This window comes from Hemiscyllium ocellatum, chromosome 11 (assembly GCF_020745735.1).
Source record: "Hemiscyllium ocellatum isolate sHemOce1 chromosome 11, sHemOce1.pat.X.cur, whole genome shotgun sequence".
Taxonomy (NCBI): Eukaryota; Metazoa; Chordata; class Chondrichthyes; order Orectolobiformes; family Hemiscylliidae; genus Hemiscyllium; species Hemiscyllium ocellatum.
The window spans coordinates 10,130,301-10,149,994 of NC_083411.1; the positions used below are offsets into that span (position 1 = coordinate 10,130,301).

General features: G+C 39.2%; 1 protein-coding gene across 2 annotated transcripts in view; it reads left to right on the forward strand.

Moving 5' to 3' along the window:
* fmr1 (fragile X messenger ribonucleoprotein 1) overlaps positions 1–19,166 on the forward strand; it is a 69,699-nt gene extending 50,533 nt beyond the window's left edge. The window contains exons 11-15 of one of the 2 annotated variants that reach the window (XM_060832400.1): positions 2,274–2,360; positions 12,781–12,976; positions 13,774–13,974; positions 14,719–14,798; positions 17,371–19,166. In XM_060832400.1, the coding sequence (XP_060688383.1) occupies positions 2,274–2,360; positions 12,781–12,976; positions 13,774–13,974; positions 14,719–14,798; positions 17,371–17,541 (735 nt within the window). In that variant the 3' untranslated portion in view covers positions 17,542–19,166. The remainder of the gene's footprint in view (positions 1–2,273; positions 2,361–12,780; positions 12,977–13,773; positions 13,975–14,718; positions 14,799–17,370) is intronic. The other variant, XM_060832401.1, reaches the window with a different exon arrangement.
* Positions 19,167–19,694: the final 528 nt, after the last annotated feature.

Consider the following 19,694-nt stretch of genomic DNA (forward strand, 5'->3'; position numbering starts at 1 on the left):
TACCAATGTTCAGATGATTTAGTAAACAGCAGAACTTTACACTTGTTCAGGTAGATGTAAAATGTCCTGTGACATTGTTCATGGAAGATCAGTCATTTTTGGGCACTTAGTGAAAATATTTGAAAGTAGATCAGTGTATCTTGACAGTTTGTTGGGGAGGTGCTGAAAACATGATAATATAAATAGAAAGTCTTTACACTCAGATTGGTTATGCAATTTGTAGGTAGCTGGCGCTCATGGAAATGTAGGGAATGCTGGTCAGTCTTTGTGCACCAGCTCCCTGGTTCTGACACTGGGCTTATGTAGTGAGATGTAGAGAAAATCACGGGAGGCAGATGCTTCAGAGGCAAAGGAAACTCTAATGTTATTAAAACAAGCAAAATTGAGAATATATATAATTCCTGACAAGAAAATGAATATTTGGGGGAAAAATGCTATGCATCAAGTGAAATGAGACCTGTTTGACAGTTAGTAACACCCTAATTAACCCTTTCAGCCCTGACTTGGTACAGCAGGTTTTAATTAGCTTTTAATTATTGGGTGACAGAGGGAGAGAGTGTAAATGCAAATCCCATCCTGTTTCCTTGCCTGAGGAGTGCACCGTCAGCCCTGAAGCCCACCTTTCCTACCCTATCTCAATGAGCTGGGACAGAGGGTCTCGATGACTTTATGCTGACCCCCTAAATGGCTTCTCTTGGCTTGAGCAGTGGTGGATATCGCTGGTAATGCCCCAGTCGGTGTCTCGGCTCTCCAGTCACTTCTCGTCAGTATGTGGGGGTTCTGGATTGGAAGATTGCTCACTCTCCTTTTCCTGAGTCTATGACTGGTTGTGGCTGATTCTCTTGATGCTGGCTGCACCTCCTGTTGAACAAATCCCAGAGATCATGGTTCCCCAGTTATACTGACTACCGGTTTCCCTTATCTCCCACTAAACCTGGATTGGATCACTAAGCTGTTGTTCCTCCTCTCGGGGCTGAATGAGCTTCCTGAGTATTCGATGAAGTGTGAGTGATACTCCAATTGAAGTGAGTGGGTTTCCGATAGCTTTGAATGTCCATTATTTCTCTTAGATGGGTGTGGGTTAAGGTATTGCTGATTGTGTGACGGCCTTCCCATTCAGGGCAAACAGGTTTGCATGTCGTACAATGTTCTGTATCTCTACATCCGAGCAAATGATTTCAACTGAAATGGTTTCATAATTTGTCGGCCCCAAGGTGTCTCAGTTGTTTGTTCTGCAGGCTGATGTTCGTAGTCTTTAGCTGAGGTGTTTGTGGGGGTCTTCCTTTAGCCTTACAAGCTAAACCCTTGTTCCAAACAGCTGTCCCTTGGCTTGCATATTGCCGAGTCCTTCTCAGCCAGAGAGCTTAGTGACTGTTAGTTCAAACTTGAATTCCACAAATTCCTATCCCAAGTTCAGAGGGTTTTAGTCTAGGGTATCTGATGGGAATTTATGCCTCCCCTTCAGAACTAGCATGAAATAATGTGAGTTATACCAAGAAATAAATGGGGAGAAGAGAAGAGTGAGTGAGAATTTGCAACCATTTCGATGAATGCTGTTAGTGAAATTGTAAATGTGATAAAAAATGTTAGACAAAATCTTCACTCCCCTTTTGTTTAACCACCTGTGCTGGATGAAGATTTATAATTCATCACTTTGTAAGCATAGCTTTATCGACTTTGAAGGCTCCTTGTGACAAGTTTAGTTTAACTTTTATTGGCTGAAAAAGCTGAAAGCATTTCTGGATTAATGAAAGGTATCATCTCCATAAATCAAGCTGGTTTATAACAACAAAATCCTCTGAAATATCTATCTATCCCATCTATTTTAATTTGCTAGAAATAGACTGACATGTCAAGGGCTACTGCACAAAAATAACCGAAGTTTCTGACTTCTTGTCGGGGAAATAAATAGAATCACTCAATATTATCTCTAAAAGATATAGCTAACCATCCAAGGTTCTCATCATTGATAGAAGAAGTCAATTTCTCAGCATCCATAGTGGCTCTGAATGTTGTGTGTGCGTATGTACATAATGGATTAGCAAAGCTGCTTAAGTGAACCAGAACTTGCATGTGTGCTAACAAAGCATGAACCATCTGCTTCGCAATCAGATTAAAATCATCTTACAGTATATCTTACTATTTGGTCATGAGTATTTAAATATTTAATGATTTATGTTTGTTATAGCTTTTTCCCTAAAATAATTTAGTTGTCTGCAAGAATTTTGAGACTGAGGCATAAATAAAATACTTAATTCAAAAATCACTTACAGGGCATGGTTCCGTTTGTGTTTGTTGGAACAAAGGAGAGCATAAGCAATGCACGTGTTCTATTGGACTACCATCTGAACTATTTAAAGGTAAGAACTAAAATTTTCCTTTGCAGGACTGACTGATAACCTTTTGATTCTTGACTTTTTAAATTTTTTGTAATGGAGCTGATATTGTTTTACTGATATCACTGCCTATATTGTCAAAATTGAGTGAAGTCAGCCAGGATTCATTGAAATTCGCTGGAGGAAAATGTTTAACTGTCATGAGGATAGATAGAAAAAGTTGACAGTTTTCTTCTTTGAGAGAGGAAAGTTAGGAGGTGATCTGATAGAGGTTTTTAAAATCATGATTGGGCTCAAAAGAGTAGATAAGGAGAAAATGTACCTACTTGTAAAAGGAAGAAGAATGGAAGGGTATAAATTTAAAATGATTTGCAAAAAAGCAAGGCTGATATCAGAAAAAACTTCTTCACTCTGCAAGTAATTAGGGTATGGAATGCCTGGAAACATGATTGAGGCAGGTTCAGCTAAGGCATTCAATAGGAAATGGCTTATTAGTTGGATATAATAAGCAAGGATATGGAAAGAAATCAGGAGATTGGCACCAGGTAATGATGCTCACCTGAGGAGCAGTGCAAGCACAAAGGTCAAATGACTTGTGTGCCATCAGATTTCTGTGAACTGCTACAAGCTTCTAAATTCCACATTAACCTCTCTGCACTGACCCCTACACTGTTTCAAGCTAAGGAAATAGTATCTTGTTGTCTCCCACCCATTGGTACAACCTTCCGGACTGAACACAGAGTTATCATACTTCTGACCTTGAGCACCACTTCTGTTTTCCATGAGAGAGTAGATGCTGTTGGTGGAGGAAAGCTATTCAGCAGACAGTGCAAGTGGAAGAAGGTAATCTTGTACTTCAGGTTGGAAATTTCCTGATCGTAGTTTGGGTAGTCCACACCACCAGGGTTCACACTCAGGTTTCCACTACATTCCCATGCATAGGACCTTCTCTTCACCTGAATTTTCCATGATTTTCCCATCTGCTATATTGCAGTACTGTTTATACCTCCTCTGAACATTTCTTTTGTGTTTTGTATACCAATGTTCCCTTTTGCTTTTAACTTTACACAATAATTTTTGTTATTTAGTCACCCCTGTCCATCCATCCTCAGATCATTCCCTTTACACTTTCTTGCTCTGTCACAACCCTGCATGTTAGACCTTGCACACCAGACAATAGTGTGCCCTGATGAGGCATCGTAATTTAGATTTAAAAAGTAAATATTTTTAAAATGTATTTGTTAGTATTGAAGTGAACTTGCCTTGGCAATCTCCAATACTTTTAACACGATCCTCTAGGTGGCTCCCGAGCATCACCATCTCTGCTTTCTTAAAATGCAGTAAGTAAAAGCCGCCTCTTTTAATAGCAAAAGGTAAGGTTGCCATAGTCTCACCAAAGATAGGGCTGCTCTCTTGTTAGAGATAGATGACTGGTAGTGCTTTAATCTGAGGGTCACCATGCTTCAGAGAAGGGACGAGATTAAGAAGGAGAATCCTTCATGGTGACCTCAGCTGCTAAGATAATTGAACCGCATTGTTGATATCACACTGCATTGCAAACCAACCATACTTTTAATAGACCATTTTGCTGATTGCATCCCCATCCCTTGTTGCATTTGTCTTCAAATTCCGATGTTCCATTTACCACCCTCAATCTGCTGAGAATTCTCTTTGGTGCCCTGTTCTTGGCCTGCAAATGCAATGGCTCCACCCAGTGTTGTCTGTTTTCAGTCTTGCAAACTGATATGACTTTGGCCCAGTATGCCAGTGGGCCTGTGAGTAAACTTAAGCTTAATTCTTGGGTCTGACAGAAGTTTTTGAATTTGCAGCCCATTAACCAATCTGGAAGAGATTTGAAATTCTGACCTAAACCCTATCACTTCATTGGGAGAATGTAACAAGGCTCCTCCTTAGCCTCTGTTGTGAGGGTTTACTGTCCATTCCCTAATTTTGGGTAGTTCCTCCATCTTTGCTGCTCCTACTTCTCTCCCCAATTCTTTTCCATCACCTCAACAATTCCAAGCACCTGCTCTTCCCTTCCTGTCCCAGATGTTGAAATCATTTTACTTCTCCCACTCACTTCTTCCCCTTTGCTGTGCTGTCATCCCTTTCTTTCTATCTACATCCCTTCTTACCATCTACATTCCTTCTTTCCATGGTACTCCTTCCCTCTGTCCCCATTCTCATCTTTGCTTTCTCTTACTACTTAGCTCTGTTCACTTTAAACAGTGAGCATGTTTTTTGCAGTTCTTTATTCTATCCCTCTTCCATAAACTACTTTTACATTTCCCTCTTATTTCTCTTTGCAATGATTTAACTTGGCAATTTTACATCTCTTTGCAGATTTAAATATCTTTGTCTTTCCTGAGAAACATTGTAACTTTCTTGAATGCCAATGCCTGCATATTATTTTTCATGTGAAAGTCCATGATGTGAAAATTTATATTAAACTTTAAATAAAGGATTTGAGGGTTATTATATTTGTAGAGTAATGTTCAGTGCAGAAGAAGTCAAGAATGTGGTGCTGGAAAAGCACAGCAAGTCAAGCAACATCTGAGGAGCAGGAGTGTGTCAGTGGAGGGGTACCAGTGGGGATGCCAGGAGAGGAAGATCTGGAGGGCTTGAAGGCCTTGGTCATGGGGGATGGAGGTATAGGGACTGGATGTCCATGGTAAAGATGAAGCATTGGGGGCCAGAGACACAAAAGTCTTACAGGAGGTGCAGGGCATGGGTGGTGTCCCCGAGCGTATGTGTGGAATTCCTGGATCAGGGGGGATAGGACAGTATCAAGGTATCTGGAGATGGGTTCGGTGGGGCAGAAGCAGGCCGAGACGAATGGTCAGCTGGGGCAGTCAGGCTTGTGAATCTTGGGTAGGAGGTAGAACTGGGCAGAAGGAGGCCATTCAGCCCATTACATAATTCCCTACATAACAGTCCAGTTAAGACCAGTCTTATGGTCAGTTGCTATAGTCCTGCAGGTTTATTTCAGTTAAGTACCCATCCAATTCCCTTTCAAAAATCATCAGGTGTACTCATTCCCACCATCTTGTGGACAGTGTGTTTCAGGTCATTATCACTCACTGCATTAAAATGTTCTTCCTCTCATTTTCCTCCTCCTCCTCCTCTTCCCTTTCCACCTAACCCTCCCTCCCAAACACACACACACACACATCTCACTCAAGACCTTAAATCTGTATTCTCTAGTACTTGTACTAACAGTTACTGAGAATTGATGTTCCATGTCTACTGGAGCCATTCTGGTAAATTTCTTCTGCACCCCTCCAAAAACCTTTGCAATTTTCCAAGGTGAGCAAAACTGGTGCAGTCTGTTAGTTGGGCCTATCTCAAACTTTGAAAGGTCAGTGTTACTTTCCTATTTTCCATTCAATGCCTCTATAAAGCCTAATATCCTATATACATTATGGAATCATAGAGCCATACAGCACGGAAACAGACTCTTCCATCCAGTTCATCTGTGCCTGACCTGGTTTGATTTGCCAGCATTTGGCTCATATCCCTCAAACCCTTCTTATTTATATACCCATCCAGATGTCTTTTAAATGTAATAATACCCACCTCCACCATTTCCTCTGATAGCTCATTTCATACACTAATAACTCAATATATCCTGCAACTTCAAAGATGGATGCACATTCAGTTCCTTGTTAGAACATCCACATCCCCACCACCCGCCTTCAACTCATGCCATTTTTGCCACTTTTGTAATATCTGTACTTTCTTAAATTAAAGCTCTACACAAAATTTCTGGTTTTATTTGTTCTTTTTGTTTGTGCTTTTTGTTTCCTGAATTGTAGATGGAGATTTGTAGAATCCAATAAGAAAATTCCCATTCCCCAGATATGCAACATTAAATCACCTAAATCTTCACTGCTCTTATCCCAGAGAAACCATGTGGAAGCAGTGGCTCAGCTTAGTTTTATTGTTCTTCATTTCTCCCGCTCTGGTCGGGTAGTTCATGTTGAAACAAAGTTGTATTGCGTACATTCTCTGTTGAGCAAAAAAAGACATATATGTCCATGTTTACAATGTGGACCACAGTTCATCCTCCTATCCTCTCCAGCAGACTCCAGTAAATGGCCACAGAGTAAGAAAGCCTTCTTTCGTGCACTTTTCTGTCTTCCTTTCCTGTACCTCTCTTCCTGTGTGAAGACAATGAGCATCAGTAGGCTGTTTGTTTCCACAAGGTCATCACTCCCAAGTCTGATCCTGTAATTTCTCTATTATCCCCATATGTACATATATATGGAGCTGTGTAATAGTCACCACAGGGAACACTAACCAGTTTTTAATTATTTTCTCATCTTTCCTCCCTTATCAAGGATTGTTGAAAGCATTTATTATACTGCAAATAGATGATTTATGCTATCTTACTCAGATTCAAGGCATAAATTTAAAATAAGATCCATCTGTTGACCACAGATACTAGCTGCCTGGTTTGGCTACATCAGCCAATTAAAGCCTTAACTCATTAAATCAATGCAGCATCTACTCATTCTCTGAAAGATTAAAAAGAAGCAGCAACATCTTCGTGTCAGATGCCATCAGTGAAGCTGCTGACATTAAGCCCCCGTCACTTGTGTGGCACAAAGTAGACTATCATATTAACACTTCCACTTCACTTACGTTCTTACATTTGGAATGATGTTTCTTTAAGTTATCAAAATGTTAGATATTAGCCAAGTACTTGGATATTATCACATGGCCATAGGTACTATGTACTGAAGCACCTTGGGCACAGGCTGTGTCTGGAGATTAATGTGTACTGGATAAATTGGTTTAAACCCAAGAGAGAACTTTATTTACACAGAATCCATTTACCTCTTCTCTGTTACATATTAGAACAGGAATATTATTATATAGTGCACTGCTGGGATTTTGTTTTCTGACAGAAAAAAACAAATGAGACCAGTTTTACAAGCTTGAAGACCAGGGCCGCAGGAGCAAACAGTATAATAGTGTGCAAGTTCTCCTCCAAGCTGCCCACCATCTAGATTGGTAATATATCGCTAATCCTTCAGTCTCATTTGGTCAAAATCTTGAAATTCTCCCTAATGGTATTATGGGTTGCAGTAGTTCAAGAATGCAGCTTATCAACACTTCCTCAAGGGCAATTAAGGATTTGCAGTAAATGCTGACCCTGCCAGTGGCGTCAACATCCCTTGAATGAAAAAGCAATCCAGCAATCCAGAAGTTGCAGTAGTGCAGAGAGGTTTCTTTTCCAACTGACAGTACCTCCAAGTTGGTCAGCTTTGTGTATGCAGCCAGATGAGTTGATCCTGCCTTCTCTTAAGGTTATTTCTGAATACTCTCAACTAAGAAAACACTTGCATGAATTAGAACAATGAGAGAAGAATTGCATTCAGAAACGATCCAGATCCAAAAGAACAACCCCTAAAACAAGATTCAGGCTGATGCATGAAACTCTAGCTACAGTGTTCAAAGCACAGAAGAAGTGTACCAAGTTAAATGTCAAGTGAAAAGACAGAAGAAGAGAGAAGGATGGTTACCAAATCCCCCATCATGAACTGAAAGGCAACGGATCCACTCTGAGTTCAGACTTTTTAAACAAAGGCTGCAGCTGTGTTTCATGGAGTATGCAGTTGTAGAACTAATTGACAAGCTTTGAAGATGCTGATGGTAATTGATAATGAGGGGTTACGCTGAGTCAATACACCACCCTTATCTGGAAGGTAAGAAAGATCCCACAAAAGAATGGAAAGTTCAAGTGGTACAGCTGCATGCAAGAAAGAACTTCAGCTTCCAGCACTGTGAATTGATGTCCTGTAAGACAGCCACGGGAATAAGTAGATCAGGCTGTCATATCTTGTAAGAATAGCATCTGTGGAATTCACTACCCCAAAGTGCAATGGATGCAGAGACATTGAGTAAATCTGAGGAGGCGATAGACAGATTTTTGACTAATAACATACTGAAGGGTTATGAAGAACGGGCAAGAAAGGTGGAGTTGAGGCCCAGATGAAATCAGCAGTGATCGTTTTGAATGGCAAAGTGGGCTTGAGGGCTGAATTGTCTACTCCTGCTCCTAGTTCTTATGTTCTCAACAAATGCTACTTTTCTGTGGCTAATGGTTGGAGCAGATAATGGAACTCATGATTACCACAATACCTACCAACGAACTTCAAAAAGACCTCTTGAAATAAAGAATGGTTAGAGTGCTCAAAGTGGCAGAACGTACAAAAATGTTGTAGTTGGGCAACAGCACTTGCAAGCTTTTGGTGTTGAAAACAGTATAGGCACTATAATCAGGTGCAAAATGCAGGGAACAGTGTGGCAAACAAAGCCAATACCCACCCCCTGCAAAGCTGTCTCATGTTCCAAGATCATTTCAAGATGTATGGTACAAAAACAACAATGGACCCACCTATATAAGAAATTTGGCTGCAAATGTCAAATGTGAAATTTGGGTGCAACCAAACTGAAGGCATTTATGGCAGAATGGCAACAATAGACAGAAAAGCACCATGATCTACATAAATGTGAGCCAATAAAGGACCTTCACAGCAAGATCAACTCAAGTCAAGACCCAGAATGGAATAACTTCCAACTGGAGGCTGAATAGGCTTTCCAAGTTGTGAAAGTATATCACATTGTGTGGATGAAGTCATCCCAACTAGAAGCTTTTGAAACAGTCAACGTCGTTTGGCCAAATCAACCATGCAAACATACCCAGAATCAAGAATGACATGGAAGCTAGTGCAAGCGTCCTGGCAGTCTGAATTCTGAAGATCAGGTATCAAGATCGTTCGATTTTCATGCTGCAACTGACAAGTGCTAAATTGACTGGCATCAGATCGGTGTAGTTTGATTGTACATACTGAGAGCAAAATCATTTCATATATGTCTAGATGAGAAACATCTAAACCTATTCCTAAAGTGATGCTCACAAACGATTTTCTTGCTAGAGGAGTTGAATCCCAAGTTCACAGGATCCAAATTCTCCAATTGAACACACCGAGATGGAACTTTTCTGGACCTTCTGCAGCAAGTTGACTTTCTGTGCCTGTGATTCTGAGTATTGACTGCCACCTTCATGGACTGAGAGCTATAACATCCACTTCATTGTACACTTGTTCATCTAGAGTCAAGAAGTATACAACCCCTTAATGAGGAACCACTACTTAGCTGTTTTAGTCTGTCCATAACCTGTTTTTCTTTGTCTCTTTGTTTGTGTCTGAGTGTAAGGAGAAGTTTATAGTTAGATTTAGAGTTTTAATTTGTAGTGTTATGCGCCAGTGGTTTTTAAATGTTTATTTGTAGCTGGAGTCCAATTACTTGTAATAACTACTCGTTCTTGTTAAGTACAAAATCCTGGTCCATGCTTTCTATCAACCTGAGTGTGAAAATCAGGTAGTTTGGGGAATATTGTGAACTTAATTTTAAAAACTTTGATTTTTGTGGCAACTCTGCGAACAGCAGGACTTCATTTCTAGCAAACCACCCAGTAAGTTACCAATTTCAGTATAACCAGTGTTCATAGTAAATCCTGTCTGTTATTAACCTCTACCATCTCTACTCTATCATTGATTTGTCAGCATCATTTTCCTTTGTAAAAACAAAAACAAAATAAACTAAATATTCCTGGCTTTCCCTGCGCCTCTAAGCATATCTCTCACTCATTGTCCCTAATGGGATCCACTTTGCCTCTTGCGACCTGCTTAGAAGATTTTTGGGTTTATTGTTGTTTGAAGTGAAATATACTGATACTGAAAGTTCAGAAATGTTGTTTGCATTCTGCTAATTCTTTACTGAGTAAGGGTAACAAGGAATGTGGAACAATAGCTAGTAAATGGTGTTGGAATATGGATAGGCAATGATCTAATTGAAAGATAGAAAAGGAATGAGTGGCTGAATGGCATATTAATGTTGGTTTATTTCTTGACTAATCACCTAAAACGTTCTTCAAGCCCTGATTAATTTGACAGCTGGAATTGTGTCTCAAGAACAGTATTATCTGTGTATCAAAAAATAATGTATTTATCTTATTACCGTATATATCCGAGTAATAGTCAATCTCATGTAAAAGACGACCCTACTTTTTCACAGATAACAGATCAATGTTTGAGTAAGTGTGCCGGCCGTTATGTTCCACTCCAGCTTTCCAGTCTAATGGTTGTTCCGCTCCACTCCAGGTTTTCAGAATTACTATAATTCGTTTCGGGTTTTTTTTTCATTTGTTTAGAGATGAGTTGTGCTTCTGCTAATGATACAGTGTGAATTTTGACAGGCATGAATTTCAGCCCCCTCAAAAATAGTATCCATGCAATATTCAACCTCATAAATTTAACCTTAAAAAGTAGTCAAACAAATGTTGACTATTACTCAAGTATATACAGTAGTTTACCAGCGTTGGCATATGTCTTGCACAGCAACAATACAACTGTTTTTGATCTACTTCATCCTTCACCTTCGTAATTTGTCTTGGTTTTGTTTTAGAAACATAGATGAATGCTGGGATTTGAGCTTAGTCGCTTTATCCACCACTATCTTTGACTTCCTTATTGATTGCAACGTTATACAATTGTTAGGTTTATTATATATCCCTTTTTTTGATCCTGGCCTATTTATACACAAATGAAATGTCCTAACTGTCTCTGAACTAGCTGTATTTATCTTCCTTATTTACTCACCTTTACGTTCTGAGTCACACAGCACAGAAACAAATGCCTCCATTCAACTCGTCCATGCCAACCAAGTTTCTCAAACTAAACTAGACTCACTTGCCTACATTTGGCCCATATCCCTCTAAACCTTTCCTATTCATGTACCTATCCAAATGTCTTTTAAATGTTGTAACTGTACTTCATCTGCCACTTTGTCTGGCAGTTCATTCCACCTATTTGCCACCCTCTGTGAGAAAACATTGCTCCTTAGGTCCTTTTCAAATCTTTCTCCTCTTTACTTAAAAATATAACCTTGTGTTTGAACTCCCCCATCCTAGGGAAAACACCTTTGCTATTCACCTCACCTGTGCCCCTCATGATTTTATAAACCTCTTTAAGGCCACCCCTCAACCTCCTATGCTGTACTGAAAAAGTCCCAGCCGGTGCAGCCTTTCCTTATATCTTAAACCTTCCAGTCCTCACAGCAACCTAGTAAATATTTTCTGAACCTGCTTCATTTTTATACAGGAAAACAATCCTTTATCCGAAATCCTTGGGGCTAGTTGTTTTTCGTAATTTGGAATTTTTCAGATTTCAGAAATACTGACATTTTCATAGTGGAATTTTTTTAAAAATGACCTAACAGAAGACCCACGAGTGAATAGTGCTGAGACACAATTAACGCCTGCCAATACTGGGCCACGCCACCACGTCACGTTTGAGTGACGTGATTCAAGGGGTGTGGAGTTGGGTCACCTGCTCACATGCCAAAATGGCACACTCCACTCCATGAAAAAATTTCAGAGCTTTTTGGATTTCAGAATTTCGGATAAAGGAGTGTGAACCTGTAATAACCCTCCTATTACATGGTGACCAGTTCTCCAAAAGTGGCCTTACCAGCATCCTGCACAACTTCAACATGATGTCCTAACTCTAACACTCAATGGTCTGAACAATGATGCAACTTTCAAAGAACTATATACGTAAAACCCTCAGTGTCTCTGTTCAACAAGCTTTTTATTTTACAAGACCTGCGTTCAACAGCAAAGACACAGTACGATTTTTCCCCTGTCCAGGCTTAGCTTTAAAACTTGAAGTTCCGATTGATGGATGTAGCCCGTTTCCGACTTTTAAACTTAAGGATTGCCTTTATCCAGTGGTTATACTTTTCCTTTTGTTTGATTACTCCTTTGCTTAATCAATGTAGGGTCTGATAAAAGTTTCTGAAATCCAAATGCAAAACTGTTGCATTTTGCTTTCCCACTTTACTTCTTCAAAAAGGTGATGGATTATTTTGGGATAGTTTCTGCTACCTAAATCCGTGCTAATTAGTTGCATTTCTTTCACATCCATCCAATAGCTACATTACTGCAACATGACAGAGCCAGTGCAAGACGTGATGGGCTCAACGGCCTCCATCTGTAACAGTTCTGTGAACTTAATGGGTATATTTTTCTTTGCTATCCCTCCCCCATTCTACCAATTCAAAATTATCAACTGCAGTAAATTTAAAGAATAAATATTCTTGCCAGCATTGGTCAAAATCCAGTGGATATACGTTTACCTTTTGTGTCCTTACTCTTATGCTTAATCAATGTAGGACCTGGTTAAAAAAAACAGTTGCATTTTATATGCCCACTTTATTTCTTCAAAGAGGTGGTGGATTATTTTAGGGTGGTTTCTGCTATCTAAATTCATGCTAATTTAGTTGCATTTCTTTAGCATCAGTAGGTTCTGGAAATCCTCATTTCTAATTACAGTTCACTTTGCCCATTCTGAAAGTACTTATGCTTTCTGTGCAGGAGGTTGACCAGCTACGCATGGAACGCTTACAAATCGACGAGCAACTTCGGCAGATGGGTGCGGGATTGAGGACCCCCGCAAACCGTCCCGACAAAGAAAGGGGCTACTCGACTGATGAAAGTACAAGTTACTTGCGAGGGGGCAGACCTTACAGTAGTCGAGGGCGTGGCAGACGGGGCCCAGGCTATGCATCAGGTTTAATATTCTTAATTCATGAGCATCCAGTTTGAGACAAGTCACTCTTTCAAACAGCAAAGTTGCTAGTGAATGACTAGTCTAAGGTTTTAAATTTGAATACATTACATGTGCAACAAATTGTTTTAGCTTATCTCTATAAGTTACCCAATGAAATGTTTTTTTTTAAAATAGCAAATAAATTTGGATTCTGTACAGGAGACGTGTGCATGAATTTTGTTTCAGTGTCAAAAGTGATCAAATCTACTTGCCCTTATTGAATAAGGCCATTTGGCCCATCTTTGTTCATCCATCCAGAAAGGTTAATCCTTGCTTATTGCCAAGTTTCCCACCTCACTATTCGATGGGAACTGCTGTGTTTATGCGGGGCATGGAATTGTTGGCTTATGGTTGCTGCCTAGAAACCCCACCTCTGTGGCTGGAGAAACTGAGAAATGGGAAGGCTAAATGGGAGGAAAATAGTCTGGTTGAAGAAACTGTGACATTTGAATATCAATATTTTGGAGCTATCACTGTTGTAGATAGCTTAAGAAAAAGTTGATCAAAGTAGACACAGCTTCCAACAAAATCAAAATAATTACGAACCTGGATTTTATATTGTTTTTTATAAAGTTTCAGCAATGCATTGAAAGATTGATTTATGATCCAAGTGAAAATAACTTAAGAAATGTAAGGCCGTATAGTTTTTACGCAGTTGTTTGCATGCTAAAATTGGAGCAGCTTTTGCTGAGCAAAGGTTTTACAATCCCACAACTGAGTTTTGTTTTTCTTTCCTTTCTCTCCTTCTGGCTGCTAAGGTAATAACTCTGAGGCGTCCAATGCCTCTGAGACTGAGTCCGAGCACAGAGATGAGCTGAGTGATTGGTCACTGGCGCCAACAGATGAAGAAAGGGAACCATACTCACGCCGGGGTGACAGTCGCAGGAGAGGGAGTGCTGGCAGGGGCCGTGGTGGAGGTCGAGGCCGTGGGAGCAACAAAAATCCCTCATCAACTTCAGGTAATTAGCGAGTATGGTTATGTTATCTGCATGCATTTCAACATTAAACTAAGATTGGCTCATCGCATTTTGCAAAATGAACCCAAATGAAGTTGGGTGTCAAAAATATTAAATGCCACATGAAACTGACTTAAAAACGAGCAGAATTTCTAAGGGTGACTCTGAATGCATATGCATGAGTATGTGCTCCTTTTGTAGTAGTATTCTTTTTGTGTGCAAAGCTGGATAATTAACACAATCTATGACTGAACAGGTTACAACATATTTACGTTTAGATTAGATTAGATTCCCTACATGTGTGGAAACAGGCCCTTCGGCCCAACCAGTCCACACTGACCCTTCGAACAGTAACCCATCCAGACGCATTTCCCTCTGACTAGTGCACCTAATACTATGGGCAATTTACAATTCACCTGACCTGCACATCTTTGGGCTGTGGGAGGAAACCGGAGCACCTGGAGGAAACCCACATGGACAGAGAATGTGCAAACTTCACACAGATAGTCACCTGAGTCTGGAATCGAACCTGGGATCCTTGTGCTGGGAGGCAGCAGTGCTAACCACTGAGCCACAGTGCCACCCCAGGTGAGCTAAACAGTGATATACCTTCGTGAATTCTAAATGTTAAAAGTTCATTCTGTGTGTATTGTTTTATACCACTAGATGATAACTGCTGGAATACCTTAATTATGTTCTGCAGTCCTGATCTAAATTTATTTTTTTTAAATCCGTTTGGCATTTTAGATGAATTCTTGAGGGCAGATATCCGTAAACGCAACTCATCACGAGATTCAAAAACCAGGACGACAGATGGCTCATTGCAGGTAGCCTTTCGATTGTGGTTTTAGGTTGCACAGTTGAAATAGGGCTACTCTGACATGCAGTCTATGAAGGCTGTATTCTGTAATTTAAGAGGTCTGAAGCTAAGCCTGTCAAATTGCATTTGTGAAAATAGTTCCTCTTGACAAAACAAATGATATGGAAAATAATAGTGGTCATTGTTTATTTTCTCAAATATACAGGTATTGACTATTAACTATAACAGGCCCAAAGTGAACATATGCTGCTTTTTTTAGTGCAGGAAAGATAGATCTGATTACCAAATAGTGTACAAGTAACCGAAACTTGAGAAAGAGGCAGGGAAGTTAGGTACTGAAGAAGTTTGGGCTTTACATTTATAGAATTCCAGACAAAAACGAATAAGATGCAAAAAGCAAAGCGTTTAAGTTGAGTCTTATTTAAAACCGTAAGATGCAGTAGAGGTGGACCATTCAGACCATTGATTCTGCTCCAACATTTGCTGAGATTCATTCTTAGCTGATCTTATCATTCTCAACTTAACCGTCCTGTGATTTCCCATGATTCCTTTGCCATATAAAACTGTGTTTCGGCATTTAATGATCACAGGAACAGGAGTAAGCCATTCGGCCCCTTATGCTTGTTCCACCATTCAGTGAGGTCATGGCTGATCTGGGCCTAACTCCATATACCTTATTTGGCCTTTACCACACAGTACTTTTGCTAACAAAAAATTACCTATCTCAGATTTAAAATTAATGAAAGGTTCTGTTCGTGGAAGAGAGTTCCAAACACCTACCACCCTTTCTGTGTGGATGTGCTTCTTAAAGTCTCTCCTAAATGGTCTGACCCTCAGGATCCAGCCTCAACAACCCTTTGCAGTAAAGAATTCCACAGATTCGTTACATTGATTGGAAGAAATATCTCCTAACCTCTGAGATGACCTGGCAACCTTGAAACTAAATTGTACTGTCTCATCATAGACCCCCCCCCCCCGCCCCCCTCCAAGAGGAACCAACCTTTTCATGGCCAGTGTGAAGCCTTCACATGCTCTGCTAATCTGGCATTAATTTGTCTGCTGGTCCTAACTACATTTCTGGATTTTGCAATGTGGTAATTTTACAGTGATGTTCACTTTTCTAGTTTTGTCAGATGCAAACTGTATCGTAACATCATTCATTACTTTGAACCCTTCCAGCCTTTTTATAAACATTTTCTCTTGTGATTTTGTACAAAATTTGAATTTTCATTATTGCAAGTCAAAAATTGACAGATTATTTTATGTATTTCTTTACTTCTATGACCTGCATTAAGGTTTTGCTGTTTGTTCAATCAAAAAGTCAGTGGTATATTATAATGCTGTCTCCTCGTGACCCAGCCACCTTCTAGCACAAGCTGGAAGTCCTTTGTACCCAGCAACTGATGTTTTATTCTTGGTGTGTACATTTACTGAAATACTTGTATTCAATGTAATTATTTTGGGTCTTCAGTGTTTGATTTGTCTTCACATGGGTTCTTTCACTTTATTTCTGATTATCGAAGCTTGGGTTTGTGAAATTTCAGAAATATTTTACGAGAAAGCTAATCTGTTTGTCCAAATTTCCACGTTCTTAGCATGCTGCTCATAGGATTTCATTTGAAAGCACACTTGTTTGATGTTTCTTCCTTCTGGCATCTTTTAAATATTCATTTACTTATCTCTTTTTTTGCTGGCACTATCAAGATTGGGAAGCCTGTATATGGGGAATCACAGGTATGAATGAACTGACGTTACATTATGGTGCAGCACAGCAAAACGGTTGGAGGCAGATAGCTTAATTTATATAGCACCATTTTACTATAATCCAGTAAACAATGGTTTACAGAAAAATGGATGATACACAGTATGACAACAGTTGGGAGGATCAGTTATAATCATGGATTCAAAGCAACTGATAAATGCGAACAAACGGCTAGTAAGGCAAAGGAACGTGCTAAACGTTCATCCACTGACAGATTAGCAGAGAGTGTGCAGGCAGATTAATGAGCATGCGCACAGATTAATTGCAATATCCAGTGGGCATGGAGTGAAGACATGGACTGGCAGCAGTCAGAGGTAGATTTGGACAAGTCCTTAGAGAGATTGGGATTTGTAAATAAGGTCAAGGTGAGTGCTAAAAAAAGAGCTTCAAAACGAAGATGTTGGGAGAATGGCCACTGAGTATTTATATTGGAGGCTTACAACAAAAACCTTTGGAAAAGCTGAAGGCACTATCCCAGTGAAATATACTTGTTCAACAATGCAATCAGTAGCTAATAGAATTAAAACTATCTCCTCATCAATAGAAAGCACGATGATATATAACATTTATCAGCATTTGCTCCACTAGTTGTAGGCTTGATCGTCTGTATCAATGCATGAATTATGAGACTATTGAGAATATATGGAAAATCTGTTCAATTTGTGCTCCACTTGAACTCTAAAGTTAGAACTGTATTAAACTTCTCAATTATCTTGGTAAACGTTTTCTAAGCTCCAGTATTATGCCTTGTCTCCAACATATACTAAATGTTATGGGCTCAGCATTTCATTTCTGAACACTTTCTAATTTGTTCCAGATCAGAATTGACAGCAATAATGAAAGGAGTGTCGTGTCAAAAGCTTCCCACAGCCCAAATGTTTTCGGCGAGAGCACTCGACAGCGTGCGGGCAAGGAACGTGCTCAGAAGAAAGAGAAGCCAGAAAGTCCCACGGACAACCAGCAAGTGCTGGTCAATGGAGTATCTTAAATCTCATTCCTGTAGAGTGACGTTCTCTCTAAATTTCCTTTCATTAACCATACAAACCGGATGCTTACATGTCATTTAGAGAAACCTATTAGGCCAAAGACATGAAACTCATTTGTGCACAATTGATGCACATGGTCCACATTGTCTTTTGGTGGACAGGTGGAACATTTGTGATGTAACCATTTTCATTTCACTTAGCGAAACTCCTTTTTAAAGAAAAGATTTACAACAGAGTATATTGTTTGATCTGTGCCTTCAATATAACTTGCCAGAAGGGGGTAACCTTACTATAGTTGCAGAAATCAGGGAAGCTAAATGAGCAGAAGACAGTTACATTGTATTATACATGTATGTAGATAAAAAGTGTGGTTAAATATTGGGGAACCTTTACAGAAGAATGCATGCTTTTCATGATTTCATGATTTTCCTTATATATGCATCTAGCTGAACAGTAAAGGATCAGAAATCCTTGCACTGAAGTTTGTATGGCATTGATCAGACTGTGGGAGGGCACTTTTTTCTTTACAACTCTGCATTTGATGTACAAGAGTAAATGTAAAGAATTAAATAGTGTACTGTTTGAAAGGCATAAAATGCCTGAAGATTGTTGCCAAACTGATGATTTGTAGTTATTTATTTTTGGGAATGTACAGTATTTGGGGAGGAAAAAGCTTTGTTTATGTACCTGTCCACTATGGGCTATTGTGTTAACTTAGTGTAGAGGATTAACAAAGGTAGATTGACCTTACAGTATATGAATCTGCAACAGGGGCAATATTTTTCTCTGTACATAGTAGTGAAAACAAATAATTTGGTTTTATGTTGATATTGTTTGGTTGAAGTGCAATATATTTTGTATGCAAGCAGTTTCAATTAATAAAGTTTGATCTTCCTCTGCTGACTGTAGGACAAAATTTACTTCCTGCTAATTTACCACAGTACAATTTGAGTTGTAGTGGTTATTTAAAAAAAATGACAGAACATGATGTTGCAGCATATAAAATACGAGATTTGCATTGTTTTTTATTCCATTTTCATTGTCATGTGTTATTTGCTTGTACAAGTCATTATAATTTTCGGAACTACATTGCCCCAAAGTTTGGTGACAGTCGTGATAGCAAAATCATCTGTGATCACCATCATTATTCCTCTGAAACAGATGCAACTTCCAGTGTCTGCACATGCATAATTAAATGCCAAAATCCCAAAATTACTATGAGTGATTCTGTGCCGTTCTGCAAAGGGTGTAATGTTGAAGGATCCCCCCCAACTACGATTCATTGGAAATCACTGAAGTGACAAAAACCTGTCCTTTTATGTTATTTTGCTGTAAAACCCCTTGACAAATGAACATAGAATGAGAATCCTGCAGAATGAGGTACAATTGGGTTTTAAATGGCACACTTAATTATAATGGCACACACATAATTATTGCTGAAACCCTGATAGTGCAAACTTATATTTGTGGAATGTTAAATTTCGTACTCTTTAAAAAGTTGTTTACGATTCTATAGCTTCTAATTTAATTCCGTATGTATTGTTTTCTGTCAAGTTCAATTAAAAGTGAAGGATAATCAGTGCATTTTACTTCCTGGTTTGCTGTCTGTGAGAATACCTCCGTGTGATTCACTACTTAACCTGCTCAATGCCACCACTATTACTGGATGCCTAGACACAAATTAATATTGGGAAAGAGAAAATTCCATGCTGTTCACTATTTATTTGCTGAAAATGATGCAAATTACGATTGATATATAATTTATTCAAAATCTTATAATAAAGAGGAGAAACCCCATGGTATTGCAAATTGCTCTTAAGTATCTGAAGCTGCAATTAACCTTGTACTGCTTATAATTGCTGTATCTGCAAGTTGCTGGTCACAAACTGCAAGTAACTCTCAGCATTAGCACAATTTTAATGGTACAGTGATTGATCCAGAGAGTAAGTAATTATATGTTAAGTCTAATTCATTCTACAGGATGTAAATAGTTTTAGATTTTAAAAATCCTATTCACTTTCCTTCTCACTTTTTATTCTTTTATTTTTCCCCTCTGTTTCTCTGGACATAATTTCAACACCCTCAATTCTTGCTCTTTATTTTCATTCACTAGTTTTATCTCACTGGTTCAGGCGATTGCACTCTCGATCCCGTC